The sequence below is a fragment of the Dryobates pubescens genome, chromosome 6, assembly GCF_014839835.1.
Source record: "Dryobates pubescens isolate bDryPub1 chromosome 6, bDryPub1.pri, whole genome shotgun sequence".
Taxonomy (NCBI): domain Eukaryota; kingdom Metazoa; phylum Chordata; class Aves; order Piciformes; family Picidae; genus Dryobates; species Dryobates pubescens.
The window spans coordinates 3,129,331-3,149,153 of NC_071617.1; the positions used below are offsets into that span (position 1 = coordinate 3,129,331).

The window sequence follows — 19,823 nt, forward strand, 5'->3', positions numbered from 1 at the left end:
ATTAGCAAAGTTGGGGCATTTTTCCTTTTGTGTTTAAGTAGAAAGGTAAAGTGAATTTACTGCCACTTTTGGTTGTGGTTTGTTGTGGGTTTTTTTGCCATAAATCAACCTTCCTAAGCAACTTGACTTTACAACCACCGAGCAGTACCTTGCTTGCTCAAAACCAAAGGCTTCTGTTTTCGCTCTGTGGCATTCAAGGCTTTTATCACCAGCCCTTACTCCAAGCTGAGTAGTTCCCAGCTCTGTAGGTCAGTCAGAAACTGCTTCAACTGTGGGTGGTTTGGTTGGGTTTTTTTTGTCAGCTGTGAACAAAAGGAAGGTTCAAAGGCATAACCTCTATCTGGAGGGCAATAAATAGCAAAAGTTTAAAATATATATTTCTCTCAAAGAATGTTCTTTCAGTTTGTGGTTTGTTTTTTGTTTGTTTGTTTGTTTTTTTGCTAATTTTTTTTTCCCCCTCCCCAAATCAGAACATATTCTTCTAAACCCATAATAGCAGCAGGGAAGCAGAAGTCTGTTCTGCTGTTCCTTAACTGTACCTGCTCCATAGCATTCTGCAGTGAAACCCTTGGTAACAATTTACCAACCGATTAAATTAGCTTTTGCTTTTTCAGTCAACTTTCGGACTCTGCCTCTGCTGGACGTTCCAAAAGTTAAGGAGGTGTCTTCAAACAATAGCTGCCTTTGCTCTTCCTCAGAGTCATCTTCATTGTAAAAGGCTGTCCTCCTACCCTGATTTCTAGTTCTCATGTGAGGTTCAGAATCTTTAAGCTCTTCAGACCCTTCCTCCATAGGCTCAACTATCTTTTTCCTCCTGCTTCTCGTCTGCATTTTGACGTTGGCAGGAGCCAAGAGGTCCGAGCCTGGCTGGCGGGTCTTGACCTTCCTTTTTGGCTTTCTACCCCCACGGCCTTTTTTTTGTAACAAGTCTTCCTTCATATTGTTTTCAGAAAGGGAATTGCATGCAGTAGAAGCAGAGGCTTCTTCTGGTATATCCCTTGGAGTCTGGATCGTATTCTGCTCTGCAACCTTTTGCTGTTCCACAACCTGTAGCTTTTTTGGTTTTCTGCCTCTTTTCTTGTGCACCACTTCACCGCTGCCGTTATTCGGCTCCACTTTGGGTTTCCGTCCGGGGCCTCTCTTCACCGGAGGTTTTGACGGCTGCCCTCCGTGTCCGTTGACCTGAATGCTGCCCGATGCCAAAGCGTTGTTCTTGCACTCTGCTGTGAGGAAAGGAGAGCACTTTGTCACCGAACAGCTTTGCATTTACATTCACTTTCACACTGCCTTAATGGAGCTCCTACCAAAATACCCCAGTGGATTCACAGTGATTGCCAATCTGTCAAAATCAAAGAAACCCCAAGCGGAGCTCAGACAGCTTCTTGCCAGGATGCAGTAAGGACTAACTTAGAGAACTGTCAGGGGTGAAAGGGACCTCAAGGAGCATCCAGTTCCAACTCCCCTGCCATGGGGGAGTTGGAGCTACATCAGGTTGCTCACAGCCGCATCCAGCCTGGCCTTGAAAACCTCCAGGGATGAGGCTTCCACCACCTCCCTGGGCAACCTGTGCCAGGCTCTCACCACCCCCATGGGGAACAACTTCTTCCTGACAGCCAATCTGAATCTACCTATTTCTGGATTTGTTCCATTCCCCCTAGTCCTGTTATTGCCTGACACCCTAAAAAGTCCCTCACCAGCCTTCTTGCAGGGCCCCTTCAGATACTTCTAGTTGGGTTTAGCTCAAGGTAGCTTGAAGGAAAAAGCCCTAGGAGGCAGCGAGGAACAGCTCAAGTGTTTTTCTTGGCTGATACACCACCAATGGACAAGAACTCCTACTTTTTACCTGCAACAGCAGAAAGCTGCTCAAGAAGCATTGCTGCAAGCATCAGGAATGCTTCCAAGCAGGTGATCTCTAGAGAAATGAGAATGTTTCTTTCAGCCTGAGGAAGCATCCTTTATATCAAGTTCATTAGACTAGGGAGGAAAGGGTAGAACCATGGGAGACTAGCAAAACAAAACCCCACAACCCACAAGTATGCAGGTTGCACAGATGTCCCACACTAACAGACACTCAGCAGAAGGTATTGGCTTGGAGACTTTTACAGGCTATGAGTTTCTCTTAGGTGAGTGGTCCCAAGTTCTGTCAGTGAGGCACCTCACAAGATCTCTTATGGAGACGTTTCAGTACCACAGAGCCCTTGCCTAAAACACGACCGGGAACAGACTCGGAGCCAGCAGCATAGTTCATTTAGCAGAGCTCCTGCTGTGCTCAAATGTGCCCCACATCCTGCACTGAAATCACAGGCCTCCGCTGTCCTGTGAGTGGGTGTGCAGGAGAGAAAGGATCACATCCACAATCAGGTACTTCTGACGTGACCAAACAGCCTGAAGCTGCTTTTTTCAGAAGCACAGAAGAGGAGCAAGATCAAAACAGATAATCCTCAGGGAGTGGAGGACTACAAGGAATAACCAGGTTAATTAGGTGGGGCCCAATTTGCAGTTTCTCTGTCTTCAGAGAAAAGATGCTTAGTGCATCTGGCCGTTTCACAGCAGCTTCATAACAGCTGAAACAAAAGAGCTCCTTCATAAACAGGACAGCTTCCATAACTAGGACATCTTATTTCAGTCTCCACAGCAGCCTTGAGTTTTGAGGTACCCAGCCATCAAAAGACCAAGTTCAGTCTGATGATTACACAAAACCGGGTCCAAGCAACCCATACAGATGTGCTAAGCAGAAGTGGTTAGCACTGCAGAGTCCTGGTTTGCTATGGCAAAAAGCACGGAAGGAGCAAGGTGCTGCTGGGATGCTCCGAGCAGAGCTCACGGCTCTGGAGAGTGCCACCACGCTCAGTGTTACCGACCAAAACCACGGGAGTTTTATCAGGTTAAAACTCTCAGGGCTCAAAGTGTGACCCAGTAGAAGGCTGCTTTGGACACTCAGAACTCCTACCACGCCCTTTGTAAGGACTGAAACGAGGTACAAATATGCTAACATATCAAAATTGGCTGGGCACAGTTACCACACCCTGGAGAGGGCCTTAAGAGGAGTCAACGCCAAGACGATTCATCAAGAAGGAAACTGACTGTGACCAAGCTGTTCCACCAGACTTCCCTCTTCTACTGAATCATGCTGCCCTACCCCCCAGTTATCAGGATCACAGTACAACAGCACAGCCACTGCATCAGTGACTGGGGGGGAAGTTCCACAGAAACTGCCTACCTTGTGGATTGACAGTGGAAGATTTCACTTTGCGCTTGATTTGCTTCTCCTTCTCAGGATTTTCTCTCGTGGAGTTGTTCCTAGTGTTGTGACTCAAATCAGACTGGCTAGGGGTTGGTACAATACTCTGGTTCTTGGAATGTTTGGTTGAGTTCTCCAGTACTGGAAGGACAAAAAGAAAAGGAAAAAAAAAATCATTATTCAAGTTAAGTAGTTGATACCACGTGCAGAGCAGGACAAGGAGGCTGGGAAGGGCCTGGAGAACAATCTGATGGAGAGAGACTAAAGGAGCTGGGGATGGTTAGTGTGAAAGAGAGGAGGCCGAGGGGAGAACTTGTGGCTGTCTACAGCTCCCTGAAAGGAGGTTGTGGAGAGGCTGCTGCTGGTCTCTTCTCACAGATAGTTAGTGACAGAACAAGAGGGAACGGCCTCAAGCTGCCACTGGGTAGGTTTAGAGCAGACCTTAGAAACAAGAGTGGTCAGGGATTGGAATGTACTGCCCAGGGAGGTGGTTGAGTCCCCAGGCCTGGTGCTGTTTCCAGCTGGTTTGGATGTGGTGCTTGGGGCTCTAGTTTAGGGGTAAAGCTTGTAGAGTAGGGTTCTGGGTTGGACTTGGTGCTCCTGAGGGGAATGTTTGTGTGATACCCACATCCTATCTTACCTGTCTGGAAAGGAAGTCATGTCCTACTATAAACAGTTAGAATCAGACATCTGGAAGGGAGAAAGCTTCCAAGATAAAACAACAGAGCCCATCCCATTCAGTTTTCCTCTGAGGAGCCTCTAAGACCCAATGGCTTGAACACAGAACCAGTCTTAACAGGGGCAAACACATCGGATTTCCTAAAAGCAAGTTTCATGCTCAAAGCTACTCACAGCTGAAAACAAAAGGTAAGACACCAAAAAGCAACTTGCCTGACTTTCCTGCCCCTGCAGTAGTATTAGGCTTTGTAATTAAAGGCTTTATTGTCAAAGGCTTTGCTCCTGCAGAAGTGGATGGTTGCTCTGTAACAGCCATATCTGTCACCCCCCTATTGCTTCTAGTCCGCACGAGGGAAGAGGTCTCAGCTGCTTTGCCGTTCATCTGAGGCGGAGCATGTCTCAGTGCCGTTGACCGTGCAGGTGCAGAAGACGAAGAGGGGGCAGAAGTTTCTGCTTTCAGCTGAGGCTTTATTAATCTCCTCTTCCTTTCAGGGCTGCAAAAGGAGCAACAGTTGGTGTCCTGGGTGAGCGCTTCTTGTACGCGACAGGAACAAATACAAATCAAATGCTGGTGTCTGAGGTTGTGGGAATAAAACAATCGTCTCTGCATGGAGCGTGTGGAGAACATGACGTTTGCTGTGGAAACTCATGTGGTTGTGAGCCCCTGAGCAGTGAATCTTTACAGTAAATGCTCTGGGTGACAAAGCACGATGCCATCACTACCCTCACGATGCCGGGTTGCTGTGCATGTTTAGCAGTTATTGGAATGTTAAGCACTTACACTAGGATAGCTCTAAGTAAAGTTTAAAACTCTTCCACATCATAGGGCCTTGCATGTCAAAGCTACCATTCTGCAATATAGGGAATAGCAAAGGAAGCAGTAAGAGAAAAAAAGCCAAAACCAAACACAAACACACTGAGATCTGCAGTTGAGGTCTGTCAAGCTCAGGCGGCAGCTCACGACCGCTGCAAAGGAGTTAACCTACCTGGATGCAACACTGCTGGAAACTGAGCTGCTTCTACTTCTTTTTTTCCTCCTCTTCTTGATGGTGTTCCTTTTGTGGAAGCGCAGGGCGGATTTGTAGTCGGACAGGATAGAACTGATGTGCTCTTCGAAGAAGGCAGAGAGGCGCAGGCTCATGCTGTAGATCTGCAAGAGGCAAAGCAAGGTTTACACTCTCCCCAAGCAGCATTTCATTTCCTTGTCACTGAACAACAGCTCGGGAAGAAAAGTGATTCGTATGGAAATGTCTTTGGGAAGTTTACAGCCTCAACAAATTCACACTAATACAGAATCACAGAATCAGCCAGGTTGGAAAAGACCTCAGAGATCATCAAGTCCAACCTATTACCTGATACCTAACACCCCCTGACAACTAAACCATGGCTCCAAGTGCCACATTCAATCCCCTCTTGAACACCTCCAGGGATGGTGACTCCACCACCACCCTGGGCAGCACATTCCAGTGGCCAATCTCTCTGGGAAAAACTTTCTCCTCACCTCAAGCCTAAACCTCCCCTGGCACAGCTTGAGACTGTGTCCTCTTGTTCTGGTGCTGCTTGCCTGGGAGAAGAGACCAACCCCTTCCTGGCTACAACCTCCCTTCAGGGAGTTGTAGACAGCAAGAAGGTCTCCCCTGAGCCTCCTCTTCTCCAGGCTAAGCAACCCCAGCTCCCTCAGCCTCTCCTCCCAGGGCTGTGCTCCAGACCCCTCCCCAGCTTTGTTGCCCTTCTCTGGACACCTTCCAGCAGCTCAGCCTCCTTCCTAAACTGAGGAGCCCAGAGCTGGACACAGAACTCAAGGTGTGAACTAACCAGTGCTGAGCACAGGGGCAGAATGACTTCCCTGCTCCTGCTGGCCACACTGTTCCTGATGCAGGCCAGGATGCCACTGGCTCTCTTAGCCACTTGGGCACACTGCTGGCTCATGTTCAGCCTGCTGTCAACCACTGCCCCCAGGTCCCATTCTGCCTGGCTGCTCTCTCCAGCCACTCTGACCTGACATGCTTTAGCCATGCAAACTTGGCTTTAACAGTTGTGTTACAACTGAAGATCAGACATAGAAGGAACAATCAGAAAAGCCACTGTTTTGTTCAGCAGTTCCCTTTTCAACTGCTTTTCCATAATGCAGCCTTTCTAGCCTCAGCTAAAGCACAGAGGGATCCTGAGTGCAATTTTACTGTATCATACCCAAGGTCAAGGAATCTAATTCTCTTCTGTATTAAGCTGCAGCATAATATCCCATATTTGAGTATCAGTCTGTCCTCTCATGGATGAATTGATACTACCAGTGACTTGGTTGTACCAGGTCCAGTAAATGTATCAGAATCATGTAGCTGCACTTCCTTTTTCCTCCCTAACCTTGGATGATTTACAGAGAGACACCCCCCCCTTCAAACTCTGTTTACATCACAACTCAAGTATTTGACCACAGTTGCTATTAAGAGCGGACAGGGCACCTCCCTAGAACACTAAGCCTGCTTTAGAACTCTTAAGCCTACACAGCAGACAAGCTACCCAAGTGCTAGGCTCAACAGTAAGTGTGACAGATTCTACAGTGCATTACTGGAGACCACAGCCAAAGAAATTTCATGAGAAAATCCTTTAAGAACCATATCATAGAATCACAGAATTGCCAGGGTTGGAAGGGACCTCGAAGATCATCCAGTTCCAACCCTCCTGCCATGGGCAGGGACACCTCACACTAGATCAGGTTGCTCTGTATGCCTACTGTCCTAAGGAACAGCACATCTGCCAGGTTTAGGCTTACCACTCCAGTAACCATCAACAATGTAAATCAAGAAACAGCACTGAGGAAGTCAGGGTGAAAATGAAAATCCTCTTTCAACAACTGCTGCATGCAGAGGAAGTTCATAGCTTCTAGAGTGTTACAGTTCCTGACATCAGAACCCTCCACTCCTAAGTACACTAAGTAAGAGCTCCAAGTTCACTACTCAACCAGTCTGTTTGGAAGAAGCATCAAAAAAACCACTGGAACGACAGAAGAATCTGTGAGACCACACTAAGAGCTAAGAGGTGCAACATTCTCCTGCCTCAGTTGGAGGTGATCAAGAAGAGAAATAAACATCACAGAAGAATTCCGAGCTGCTCAGAAGGCCCTGCCCTCTGATGCAGCTGAGAGCCAAGAGTGATTTTTAGGTGGCCCAAACACTGAGTGGGAATACCTCCTGCTGACCCAAGAGATCAGTCACCTACTACAGGATTTGTCCCTGCATTTTAGGGCAATAAAATCTTGATGATTACTATTTAGAACAGTCAACCATAAAAGCTGTTATTAATTCTAGCCTAACACCTCATGCACTTTAGGAGAAGAAAAGCTACCCAGAAGCCTTGAGCACGCATAAGAACACATTTATAAGCCTTGCTGCTGACAGATACTGCAAGTGCAAGAAAGAATTCACTCTGCCATGGGCAGGGCACTTCAGCACCAGCTCTGCAAGAATGGTTTGGTAGGCTCATGTAGCTTTATGCAAGCAGCTCTCTTTCACAGAAATCTTAAGGGCTTCATTACGATCTCACAGCACAACGGTGAAGAGCACAGGATTTCATCATCCTCTGCTCTCCATATCTGGTCCTTTCAGTTTGGGGCAACCTCAAAAGAGCAGGAGTTTGGGGCTCTGTCTGTGCATATCTCTTGAAAAATCTACTTTCTTCTTCCAAAGTCACAGTATCACAAAGGCTGGAAGAGACCTCAAAGATCACCGAGGCCAACCTGTTGCCACAGGCCTCATGACTAGACCATGGCACCAAGTGCCACATCCATTCCCCTCTTGAACACCTCCAGGGATGGGGACTCCACCACCTCCCTGGGCAGCACATTCCAGTGGCCAATGACTCTCTCCATGAAGAACTTTCTCCTCACCTCCAGCCTAAACCTCCCCTGGCACAGCTTGGGACTGTGTCCCCTTGTTCTGGTGCTGCTTGCCTAGGAGAAGAGACCAACCCCTTCCTGGCTACAACCACCTTTCAGGTAGCTGTAGAGGGCAATGAGGTCACCCCTGAGCCTCCTCTTCTCCAGGCTAAGCAACCCCAGCTCCCTCAGCCTCTCCTCACAGGGCTGTGCTCAAGGCCTCTCCCCAGCCTTGTTGCCCTTCTCTGGACACGTTCAAGTGTCTCAATGTCCATCCTAAACTGAGGGGCCCAGAACTGGACACAGGACTCAAGGTGTGGCCTAACCAATGCAGAGTACAGGGCACAATGACTTCCCTGCTCCTGCTGGCCACACTGTTCCTGATGCAGGCCAGGATGCCATTGGCCCTCTTGGCCACCTGGGCACACTGCTGGCTCATGTTTAGGTGGCTGTCAATCAGCACCCCCAGGTCCCTCTCTGTTTGGCAGCTCTCAGCCACTCTGACCCCAGCCTGTAGCTCTGCATGGGGTTGCTGTGGCCAAAGTGCAGCACCTGGCACTTGGACTTGTTGAATGCCATCCTGTTGGACTCTGCCCATCTGTCCAGTCGGTCAAGGTCCCTCTGCAGAGCCCTTCTGCCCTCTAACTGACCAACATCTGCTCCCAGCTCACTGTCATCTGCAAACTTGCTGATGACTGACTCAATCCCCTCATCCACTATCATGCTTCTACAGGATCTGTCCTTCAATCATGCTTCCACAGATCAGTCCTTCACCGTGGCTCTCCCTGTAGCTCCACATCCCAATATTTACTTCTGAAACACGTCTGCAGAGCGCCAGAACTTCAGGCACTTAAAGAGCATACACTGCTTCCCTTCACAATGCACAGCTGTAATATTCATGCTTGAAGATGAGAAAGAATTAAACTTGTTCTGAAAGAGAAAGATCAAGTCTTACCCTGGATCTTTTACTGGGTGTATAAGCCTTGGAGTTGCTGAATATAAGCCTCACATCTTTACATAACTCCATTGGTGACTCATAGTTGCCGGCTTCCAGTGTTTCTCTAACAGTAGCAAAATCCATAGGAGTATCAATAATATCTCTATAATCCTGTTAAGAAAAAGCAAAGTATTACAATTCTTTCCCCCCCTTGCCAAGTCTTAAATGTATAATTTTAATTAGGATGCATTTGATAACCTGTTTAAACCAAACGTTCTCTTTAAATGGACAGGAGAAAGAAGACAGCTGAAGACATTTTGGTCCTTTCTAATCACACACCACACAACTCCCCACGGAGGTACTCAACGGGACTGAGGTTAAAAGTTCACTGGTAGAAAATTGAAGTCATTTGGTAAACAGATTTGCTGAAGTACAGAGCTCAAAACTTCAGTGTCCCAAGGCTTGTATGGCTGACACGCTGTCACGAAGGTAACCGTGATATCAAAGTGTGACTACAAAGCTTTCTGTGTGACTTAACAGCTCCAACTTGGTACTAAGCTTAACACCTTTTTTTTTCCCCCCCCATATTAGCTTTAAAAGATGAAGTTTGAGTATTTGAACCTAATTAGAGGCTTAGCACATCCCTGCTGTAACCTGAGCAGTTTCTCAAATGGAGACCTGACAACTTAGGACTGTTAATGAGAACTCCGCAGGCTGAAAGAGGACCCTGCTCAAGCCACTGAGGTAACTGCTTTTTTTTCCTAGGAGGCTGGGAAAGATAGGAAGGAATGAGAAGATTCCATGACAAAAAAAGCTTAAATACCAAAATTAACCAAAAAAGTTAAGTTAGGATCATCATAGAATAGAATAGACCTCAGAGATCACCGAGTCCAACCTATCACCCAACACCATCTAATCAACTAAACCATGGCACTAAGTGCCTCGTCCAGTCTCCTCTTAAGCACCTCCAGTGATGGTGACTCCAGCACCAACCTGGGCAGCACATTCCAGCAGCCAGTCATCACTGAACAGGATCATCATAGAATTGTTGACTCACAGGATCATAGAATGGTTGAACTCAATCCATCAGAACAAACGGGCTGGGGTCAGAGCGGCTGGAGAGCAGCCAGGCAGAGAGGGACCTGGGGGTGCTGGTCAATGGTAGGCTGAACATGAGCCTGTAGTGTGCCCAGGCAGCCAGGAGGGCCAATGGCATCCTGGCCTGCATCAGGAACAGTGTGGCCAGCAGGAGCAGGGAGGTCATTCTGCCCCTGTACACTGCACTGGTTAGGCCACACCTTGAGTCCTGTGTCCAGTTCTGGGCCCCTCAGTTTAGGAAGGAGGTTGACTTGCTGGAACGAGTCCAGAGAAGGGCAACAAAGTTGGTGAGGGGCTTGGAACACAGCCCTGTGAGGAGAGACTGAGGGAGCTGGGGTTGCTTAGCCTGGAGAAGAGGAGACTCAGGGGTGACCTTATTGCTCTCTACAACTACCTGAAGGGAGGTTGTAGACAGGCAGAGGTTGGTCTCTTCTCCCAGGCAGCCAGCACCAGAACAAGAGGACACAGTCTCAGGCTGCGCCAGGGGAGGTTTAGGTTGGATGTTAGGAAGAAGTTCTACACAGAGAGAGTGATTGCCCATTGGAATGGGCTGCCTGGGGAGGTGGTGGAGTCACCATCACTGGAGGTGTTCAGGAGGAGACTTGATGGGGTGCTTGGTGCCATGGGTTAGTTGTTTAGGTGGTGTTGGATTGGTTGATGGGTTGGACACGATGATCTTGAAGGTCTCTTCCAACCTGGTTTATTCTATTCTAAACAGAAGCAGCTTCTGAATGCTGAGCAGGTTTGTGACACCAGGGAGCAGTGTTTCATGCCCAAGCCCAGCAAGGTGCTCCCTGTCAGCTTATCTGAGCATCTCAAAGGGCCACTTGTGGTTGAGTTTAAGTTACTTCAAAACCAATGGTGCCAAATGGCCGCAGGAGTGTCAAGACAGAACTTCCTAGTGACTTCCTAAAGAGAAGCATGTCTCTAATGAGGAGGATAGATTTTCCCCAAGTTAATCACCTGAGTGATATTTTGAAGAAAAACTCAAGATGAGCTAGGAGGAGAGCAGGAAAAGCCTTTGCTTTGTTACTTCATGGTAGCCTAAAAGGCTACAAGAGACGCAAGGCAGCAAGACTTTTGTGTTAAAGTATTCTGTAGTTCCAGCTGGCTGCTCAGGGCTATCTGAACTCCACTGTAATCACTCAGGCAGAAAATGAAAATTGGGAGAGTCATTGTTACTACAGCTCTTGGGTGAGCACCTTTTGTGCATCGAGCACAGATGAGTGATACACAAATTCCTTTTAGCTTTTATAGTTCTGGAAAGGAAAAGGGGGGGGGGGAAAAAGGCTAAAAATTTATCCCTGACAACACTTGTCACAGGCAACCATCAAACACAGCCACTTTTCCCTCAGAAAAGATGGCTCTTCATTTTAAAAGCTGTAATTTACTTAACAACATCAGCATCCCTAAAGATAGAACAATTTGCAAGTGCTTGAGAGCAGAGAAGCAGCATTTCTTTCAAAATTACTTTAAAAAGACAATAAACATTAGCACGAGGTGAGAGCCGAGCCCTGCAAACAACAGAGCTGCCTGGAGCTCCCAGCAGACAAGAGCTGGGGAAAAAGGGGGCAGCACAGCTGGGGAGAAACCCCCACACACCCCACCCCACCCCCTAACAGCTGCATTGGAACCAGCCCTCCTGATCTGAACTACTCACTGGGTACTCCAGGAGATCCACTGGCTGGCGAAACGGTTCAGAGTCCTCACACTGGAAAATGAGGTTGAGCAGCTCCTGGCACTGCTTCTTCCACGACTGAATGTCATAGGACTGAGCCCTGTTCCGCAGCCGCCGCTTCGGCTGGTGGTCCTGCAACGACAGCAGTGCCTGGCAGCTATTAAATAAGTCAGCTGCTTCCACAAAACCTCAGGGAAAGGCTACCCTGCAGGACTAGTCACTGCTAATTCATGGCTTGGGAACAGCACAGGCAGAAATGCTTTTACACCGAGCAGCTCAGAGGTCAACAGGTCTCTAAGTTGAAAACTTTCTGAAAGCTGATGTTACCCAAGAGTACAAGTTCTCAGTTTTACATTCAGGCTTGGAAGGGACCTCAAGGAGCAGCCAGTTCCAACCCCCCTGCCATGGCCAGGGACACCTCACACTACAGCAGGTTGCTCACAGCCACATCCAGCCTGGCTGCAAACACCTCCAGGGATGAGGCTTCCACCACCTCCCTGGGCAGCCTGTGCCAGGCCCTCACCACCCTCATGGGGAACAACTTCTTCCTCACAGCCAATCTGAATCTCCCCACTTCTAGTTTTGCTCCATTCCCCCCAGTCCTATCACTCCCTGACACCCTCAGAAGTCCCTCCCCAGCGTTCCTGTAGGCCCTCTTCAGATACTGGAAGGCCACAATTAGGTCTCCTCAGAGCCTTCTCGTCTCCAAACTGAACAACCCCAACTCTCTCAGTCTGTCTCCATAGCAGAGCAGCTCCAGCCCTCTGACCATCTTTGTGGCCCTTTCCGGACACCTTCCAGTACCCCCAGATTCTTCCTGTAATAGAGGCTCCAGAACTGGACACAGTGCTCCAGGTGGGGTCTCACCAGATTGGTGTAGAGGGGGAGAATCACCTCCCTGGCCCTGCTGGCCACACTTCTCTTGCTGCAGCCCAGGCTCTGCTTGGCTCTCTGGGCTGCAAGTGCTCACTGCTGGCTCCTGTTGAGCTCCTCCCCCAGCACCCCCAAGTCCTTTTCTTCAGGGCTGCTTTCAAGCAGCCTCTTCAGAAATGCATTTCTGATTGCTTCCAGCACTGTAAATCATTAACAAATACAAACAGAGGTATTTTACCTTTCTCTTTCTAGTGGAAGTTCCTGGCACATTTGTATCTTTCTCTTCTTCCTTTGAGCAAGACAATGAGCCGCATAAAAAGGTTAAAGAAATACAAGCATGTATGAGTAGGTGAGATCTTTCACACTTTGAACCTTCACACTTCTGGCCTCAGCCCTCTGGGTGCCCCCCACGTGACCATCAGTTCTAGAATCACAGAATGGTCTGGGTTGGAAGGGACCTCCAGAGGCCATCTGGTCCAACCCCCCGGCAATCAGCAGGGACATCGTCCACCGGACCAGGTTGGTCAGAGCCTTGTTGAGCCTGGCCTTGAATATCTCCAGGGCTGGGGCCTCAACCACCTGTGCCAGTGTTCCACCACTTTTAAGAACATCCCAAAATTCTAAGAGCACCTAAATTCCCTAATAACCAGTGAAAGCTGTCAGCACTAAAGGAGAAGAGGCTTCATTTTCACCTAGTTTCCTAGCTGATAAAAGGAAGTACGTAACTTACAGAAAAGTACATCCCACTCCCTTACAGGGACTGAAAACAGCACTTTTGTATCCAGTAGGAAACAAACAGTGGCCCTGATTCTCCAGTCTCTGAATGCCAATGTCTAAGACACAACCACTTACCTCATCAGAGTCAGACAACACTTTCTTCTTCATTGCATTGTATAATGGAATGATGTCATAGCAACTCTGGTCTCTGTGTGAAAAAGAAACACAGACTATCATTTCTTTTCCATCTACACCTGTGGAATCAGCTGCATCTTGCCTAGGAAAATGTTTATGAACCCATTCCTAAATAAAATGCTGGTTAGTGCTGGATGGATACTAAGAGGACTGCAGCAGTAAGAAAAGAATCATAGAACCAATAAGGTTGGACAAGCCCTCAGAGATCATCAAGCCCAACCTATCACCCAACACCTCATGACTAACTAAACCATGGCTTCAAGTGCCACATCCAATCCCCTCTTGAACACCTCCAGGGATGGTGACTCCACCACCTCCCTGGGCAGCACTTTCCAAGGGCAAATTACTCTCTCAGTGAAGAACTTTCTCCTCACCTCCAGCCTAAACTTCCACTGTCACAGCTTGAGACTGTGTCCTCTTGTTCTGGTGCTGCTTGCTTGGGAGAAGAGACCAACCCCCACCTGGCTACAACCTCCCTTCAGGTAGATCTAGACAGCAATAAGATCCCCTGAGCCTCCTCTTCTCCAGGCTAAACAACCTTAGCAAGAGCTGATTTTCTTCCCCCAGAAAGCTGTACAGTATTATCTGCACTCTGTATAACACAGATCACTTAACAGTGTCCATGCTTTAAACCTGGGAATCAGATAATCACGTTCCATGCATTCATCATTAGCAGTGGCAAAGCTGAATTCCATACCACATCTCAATGGGCTTCAGGGCCACCTAGCTTTGTCAGAAACACCACGGTGGATGCAGTGCACAGAAGTGCAGTTTACAACCTCAGCATCCACAATGGCAGGCATTTGAAATGGAAATGTTTATTTGTGTAAGGACCAACAAAGCTATTGTTATTGCCTGCATAATTACATCAGAAATGCAAACAGTGATTTCCAGTTCCTGCATAACACAACGAGCTCCTGCACTCAAGAAACCCCCAAAGTTGTTCTACTGCTGGGTCTACAAACCTCCAGAAAAAAAAGGAGTAAACATTCAGCAGCTCTGCACTGCAATCATAAGCTGCAACACAGGCTGCTGTGAACAGCCTGGGGAGAAGGTGAAAAACCAAACCAGGCAAGCAATATCCTGCCCACCCCCTCTATCTTCTGGGCCCAGCCAGCATAGATTCAGGAAGGGCAGACCCTGCCTGACCAACCTGATCTCCTTCTATGCCCAGGTGACAGCCTGGTGGATGTGGGGCAGGCTGTGGATGAGGTCTGCCTGGACTTCAGCAAGGCCTTTGACACCCTCCCCCCCAGCAAACTCCTGGCCAAGCTGTCAGCCCCTGGCTTGGACAGCAGCTCTGAGCTGGGTTAGGAACTGGCTGGAGGGCTGAGCCCAGAGAGTGGTGGTGAATGGTGCCACAGCCAGTGGTGTCCCCCAGGGATCAGTGCTGGGCCCCATCCTGTTCAATATCTTTATTGATGATCTGGATGAGGGCATTGAGTCCATCATCAGTAAGGTTGCAGAGGACACCAAGCTGGGGGCAGGAATTGATCTGTTAGAGGGTAGAAGAGCTCTGCAGAGGGACCTTGCCAGGCTGGGCAGATGGGCAGAGTCCAAGGGCATGAGACTGAACACATCTAAATGCCAGGTTCTACACATTGGCCACAGCAACCCCAGGCAGTGCTACAGGCTGGGGACAGAGTGGCTGAGAGCAGCCAGGCAGAAAGGGACCTGGGAGTACAGGTTGATAGTAGCTGAACACGAGCCAGCAGTGTGCCCAGGTGGCCAAGAGGGCCAATGGCATCCTGGCCTGCATCAGGAACAGTGTGGCCAGCAGGAGCAGGGAAGTCATTGTGCCCTGTGCTCACACTGGTTAGGCCACACCTTGAGTCCTGTGCCCAGTTCTGGGCCCCTCAGTTCAGGAAAGATGTTGAGATGCTGGAAGGTGTCCAGAGAAGGGCAACAAAGCTGGGGAGGGGTCTGGGGCACAGCCCTGTGAGGAGAGGCTGAGGGAGCTGGGGTTGCTTAGCCTGGAGAAGAGGAGGCTCAGGGAAGACCTTATTACAGGGAGGTGGTGGAGTCCCCATCACTGGAGGTGTTTAGGAAGAGCCTGGATGAGGCACTTGGTGCCATGGTTTGGTTGATCAGATGGTGCTGGGTGATAGGTTGGACTTGATGATATCAAAGGACTTTTCCAACTTATTCAATTCAATTCTATTCTCTTCTGCTTTTTAAGACAACTTAGAGAATATGCCTCAAGAGTCTCAAAAGGGTCTAGAAATTTCACTCTTGTTAGAGCCCTAAAGTTTGTCTTACATGGCCTAAGCCTTTGCCCTGCAGTTGGAACCCTAAGACAAACAACAAAGCATCTGTGCTGTCGGTGCCTTGCTAGCTCACTCCAGTGAGTTATTAATAGACACAAGCTACAGGCCATTATTAAATAAGGATATTCATGTGTTGCACTAATTTAGCTCAGCTAATTAAAAGCACACGCACTTTGAAAAACACTCAGCTGCTTAATTAATCAGAAAAAAACCCCATGCAGGACAAAAATATTGAACAAAATCAGGAACAGAGAAGCCCTCTGGATACATCACTGCTCCTAGAGGTGTAGTTCACAAAAGCTTTGGACCTCTGAAGCAGTGAAGTATTTTTCATTCTCCAGCCAGTGTCACAGGTGATAGGCACTGGAGACACCAAAGAGCACAGAATCATAGAATTGTTGTCAGGGTTGAAAGGGGCCTCAAGGCTCAGCCAGTCCCAACCCCCTGCCATGGGCAGGGACACCTCACACTACAGCAGGTTGCTCACAGCCACCTCCAGCCTGGCTGCAAACACGTCCAGGCAGGAGGCTTCCACCACCTCCCTGGGCAACCTGTGCCAGGCTCTCACCACCCTCATGGGGAACAACTTCTTCCAGACATCCAATCTGAATCTCCCCATTTCTAGTTTTGCTCCTTTCTCCCCAGTCCTCTCACTCCCTGACACCCTCAGAAGTCCCTCCCCAGCGTTCCTGTAGGCCCCCTTCAGACACTGGAATGTATGGAGTCAAAGTCCTAGATTTCCAAACGCATTATGCAGCTGTAATGGCCTTGAGAACACACAAAATAAAGGACAAGATTTAATTTAACAAAGAGAAACGAAATCACTACCACTGCTGCTGTTTTTGCTAAACTGCTGAAGCATCCAGCTGTTTCAACAAGGGGATTGCAGCTATCACTGTGTACAAGCACATGAAGGCAGTGGACAAATCAGGAGGCTCTTCTTACACACTTTGGATCTGCAGATGTGTCAACTGACTGAGAAACCAAAACATTTTGTCACTGAGTTTTAACACAGCCAACCAGAGCACTGGAAAGACAACTGCTATTCCTGTCAGCTACAAAGCTTCCCATTTCTGCTTTGCATAGCAAATACTATTTTTAAGCATGGCATGAATTTTAAAGGCTAGAATTAAATGCCCCCAACTCTGTTCACACAGGCAGTGTTTAAACTCAATATGAGAACTCCTGACTTACCTACATCTTTCAAGCCATGAAAACATTCAGGCCCATTTTTATAAGGCAGCAGGAAGCCTCCTGCAATAAAATGCCACGCCAATCTATGCCAGTCTATGCACAATACAACTTCAGCTTGTTTTGCAAACTTTGGTATTCACTGCCAAGACAAACTCGATTCTTCCCTGCCCCAACAGGCAGACCACAGGCTTATTCAAGCTGCAGAACTATCACAGAACCACAGAATGTTAGGGTTGGAAGGGACCTCAGAAGATTGTCCTGCCAGAGCAGGGTCACCTAGAGCAGATCACACAGGAACACATCCATGTGGGTCTCGAATATCTCAAGAGAAGGAGACTCCACAACCCCCCTGGGCAGCCTCTTCCAGTGCTCTGTCACCCTCACAGGGAAACAAAAATATTCTTCATGTTTCCATGGCACTTCCTCTGCCACAACTTCCACCATTTCCCCTTGTGCTGGCATTGGGCATCCCCCAGCAGAGCCTGGCTCCAGCCTCTGGCCACTCACCCTGCACATCTTTATAAGCATTAATAAGGTCACCTCTCAAGACTCCTCCAAGCTACAAAGCCCTCAGCTCCCTCAGTCTCTTCTTGTAAGGAAGATGTTCCACTCCCTCCATCATTTTTGTGTCTCTGTGCTGGACTCATTCAAGCAGTTCCCTGAGGTCCTTCTTGACCTGAGTGGCCCAGAACTGGACACGATATTCCAGCTGCAGCCTCACCGGAGCAGAGGGGGAGGAGAACCTCTCTCGACTTACTGCCCACACTTCAAAATTCCTATCTGAGAAGGCCAAATACCTTGGGTAAGAGACAGGAACAACAACAGAGCTAAAAGCAACTCACTTTATGAAGTGTAGGAGGAGATCTGTGACAAACTTGGCAGATTTGACAATAGGGCTTCCAGGTTCATTGAAGGTGCGAGTGTTGTGTTCTATGTATCGGACTTCCCACATCAACGAGGAGAGGCGCCTGTGTAGGAAGGGAGGGAAGAGGGGAGGGGAAGGAGGAAAAAGAAAAGACATATTTCATATCTAGCAGGGAAAAGAGCCTTATCTCCAGTTTCCAATGTACCATCTCATTCATTTGTTGTTTCCCTATACAGTGATGAGAAAGCCTGCACGCTTCGACACGTTGCTCGGTGTGACCAGCAGAAGGCAGCTTGCTCAGGCTTCCTGCGGTGCTGCACACAAATGGCTTGAAGAAGAAATTTGACACTCCTCAGGAGAATTCAGCTGTGATGCTCCAGCTTTTATTGGGCCTTCCTGATCTGCATAATCCACCCTGCACCACCTCTTAAGTCACAGCTAAGGATTAGCAAAATGGTAGTAATTATTTAAAGTACACATTGTTCTGTCAGCCATCAGATTTCCTCGCCCAGCTCTGATTTAATGAGCTATGCAATACCCACAGCATGAAAGATGATGCAGAAAGACAAAAATAACTGCAAAAAAGCCCATCCAGATCTAAATAATGATAAAAGACACAACAAGAAGGGAAACTACATTCTATGCCAGATAAAAACTGACAGCCCAGAAGTTACAAATCTGTACAATCATACTAGCTAAACATGGTGACGAGAAACGCTGCCCAAGTGTTCTGCAGAGCAAAGCAGGGCACCACTTCACATCAGGAACAGCGTGGCCAGCAGGAGCAGGGAAGTCATTCTGCCCCTGTACTCAGCACTGGTTAGGCCACACCTTGAGCACTGTGTCCAGTTCTGGGCTCCTCCGTTTAAGGAGGACATTGAGACACTTAAACATGTCCAGAGAAGGGCAACGAGGCTGGGGAGGGGTCTGGGGCACAGCCCTGTGAGGACAGGCTGAGGGAGCTGGGGTTGCTTAGCCTGGAGAAGAGGAGGCTCAGGGGAGACCTTCTTGCTCTCTACAACTACCTGAAGGGAGGTTGTAGCCAGGTGGGGGTTGGTCTCTTCTCCCAGGCAACCACCAATAGAACAAGAGGACACAGTCTCAAGCTGTGCCAGGGGAGGTTTAGGCAGGAGGTGAGGAGAAAGTTCTTCCCAGAAAGAGTAATTTGCCCTTGGAAAGTGCTGCCCAGGGAGGTGGTAGAGTCACCATCCCTGGAGGTGTTCAAAAAGAGACTGGATGAGGCACATAGTGCCATGGTTTAATTGATTAGATGGACTTGATCTCTGAGGGCTTTTCCAACCTTATTGATTCTATGATTCACAGTATCACAGGATCACTAAGGTTGGAAGAGACCCCAAGGATCATTGAGTCCAACCTGTCTCGCTACACCTCACGACTAGACCATGGTACCAAGTGCCACGTCCAATCTCCTCTATGTTCAGCCCAGTATAATATTTATGGGGCCAGCATTTAAGGTCCACACAATGCCAGTAGTGACTGGGAAACCAATTCTATATTTTTTCCTGATTAGAGTTGCATTTTTGAAGCCATACAGGCAGGCTGAGACTCCTGGTTCAGAAGAGCAAAAAAAAGTAATCATGTTTTAAGGAAAGCTTTGTGCAAAGCTACCAGAAGCACAGGTTGCTTGTTACCTAAGCAGGCCTTGGCAATGCTACAAACTAGTAACACCTGATGCACTGAGGAAGACATCCTGGCTGCCAGCAGTAACTGCTCACTCTTTTGGCAGGAGAAACAAAATCCAGCAAGAAGTCTTTGCAAGCACTGATTGCAAAGCAGCAGGTTAGAGAAGGGAAAGCTGGATGTCTTAGTTTAAAGAGTGGACAGAAGTAATTTTACTCCCAAAGGAAGGAAAATAAAGAGGATCTCACTGAACTGGAGAGACATACAGGAATTGCATTCAAGAATGTACAGGAAAATACAGAACACATGAATCCTTAACACCTCATACACATGCAGGACACGTGACAACCCCCAAAAACCTTCCCCCAGCCAGACTGAACCACAAGTCCCAGTGTTCCTTTTCTCCCACCCCACCATGCCTCCCTTCCATTAGGCCTAAACAGGGCAAAACTGCAGAGGACAAAATCATAGAATCATAGAACTGTTAGGGTTGGAAGGGACCTCAAGGATCAGCCAGTTCCAACCCCCCTGCCATGGGCAGGGACACCTCACACTACAGCAGGTTGCT

The 19,823-nt window shown here is 48.3% G+C and overlaps 1 protein-coding gene across 1 annotated transcript in view; it reads right to left on the bottom strand.

The window, feature by feature from the left end:
- Positions 1-208: 208 nt before the first annotated feature.
- The window catches only part of PHIP (pleckstrin homology domain interacting protein), a 125,527-nt gene continuing 105,912 nt past the window's right edge, over positions 209-19,823 (bottom strand). The window contains exons 32-40 of the mRNA XM_054162546.1: positions 17,592-17,717; positions 13,229-13,301; positions 12,615-12,665; positions 11,486-11,635; positions 8,746-8,898; positions 4,906-5,069; positions 4,133-4,413; positions 3,221-3,382; positions 209-1,223 (exon numbers count right to left, since the gene is read on the bottom strand). Coding sequence (XP_054018521.1) covers positions 580-1,223; positions 3,221-3,382; positions 4,133-4,413; positions 4,906-5,069; positions 8,746-8,898; positions 11,486-11,635; positions 12,615-12,665; positions 13,229-13,301; positions 17,592-17,717 — 1,804 coding nt within the window. The 3' untranslated portion in view covers positions 209-579. The remainder of the gene's footprint in view (positions 1,224-3,220; positions 3,383-4,132; positions 4,414-4,905; positions 5,070-8,745; positions 8,899-11,485; positions 11,636-12,614; positions 12,666-13,228; positions 13,302-17,591; positions 17,718-19,823) is intronic.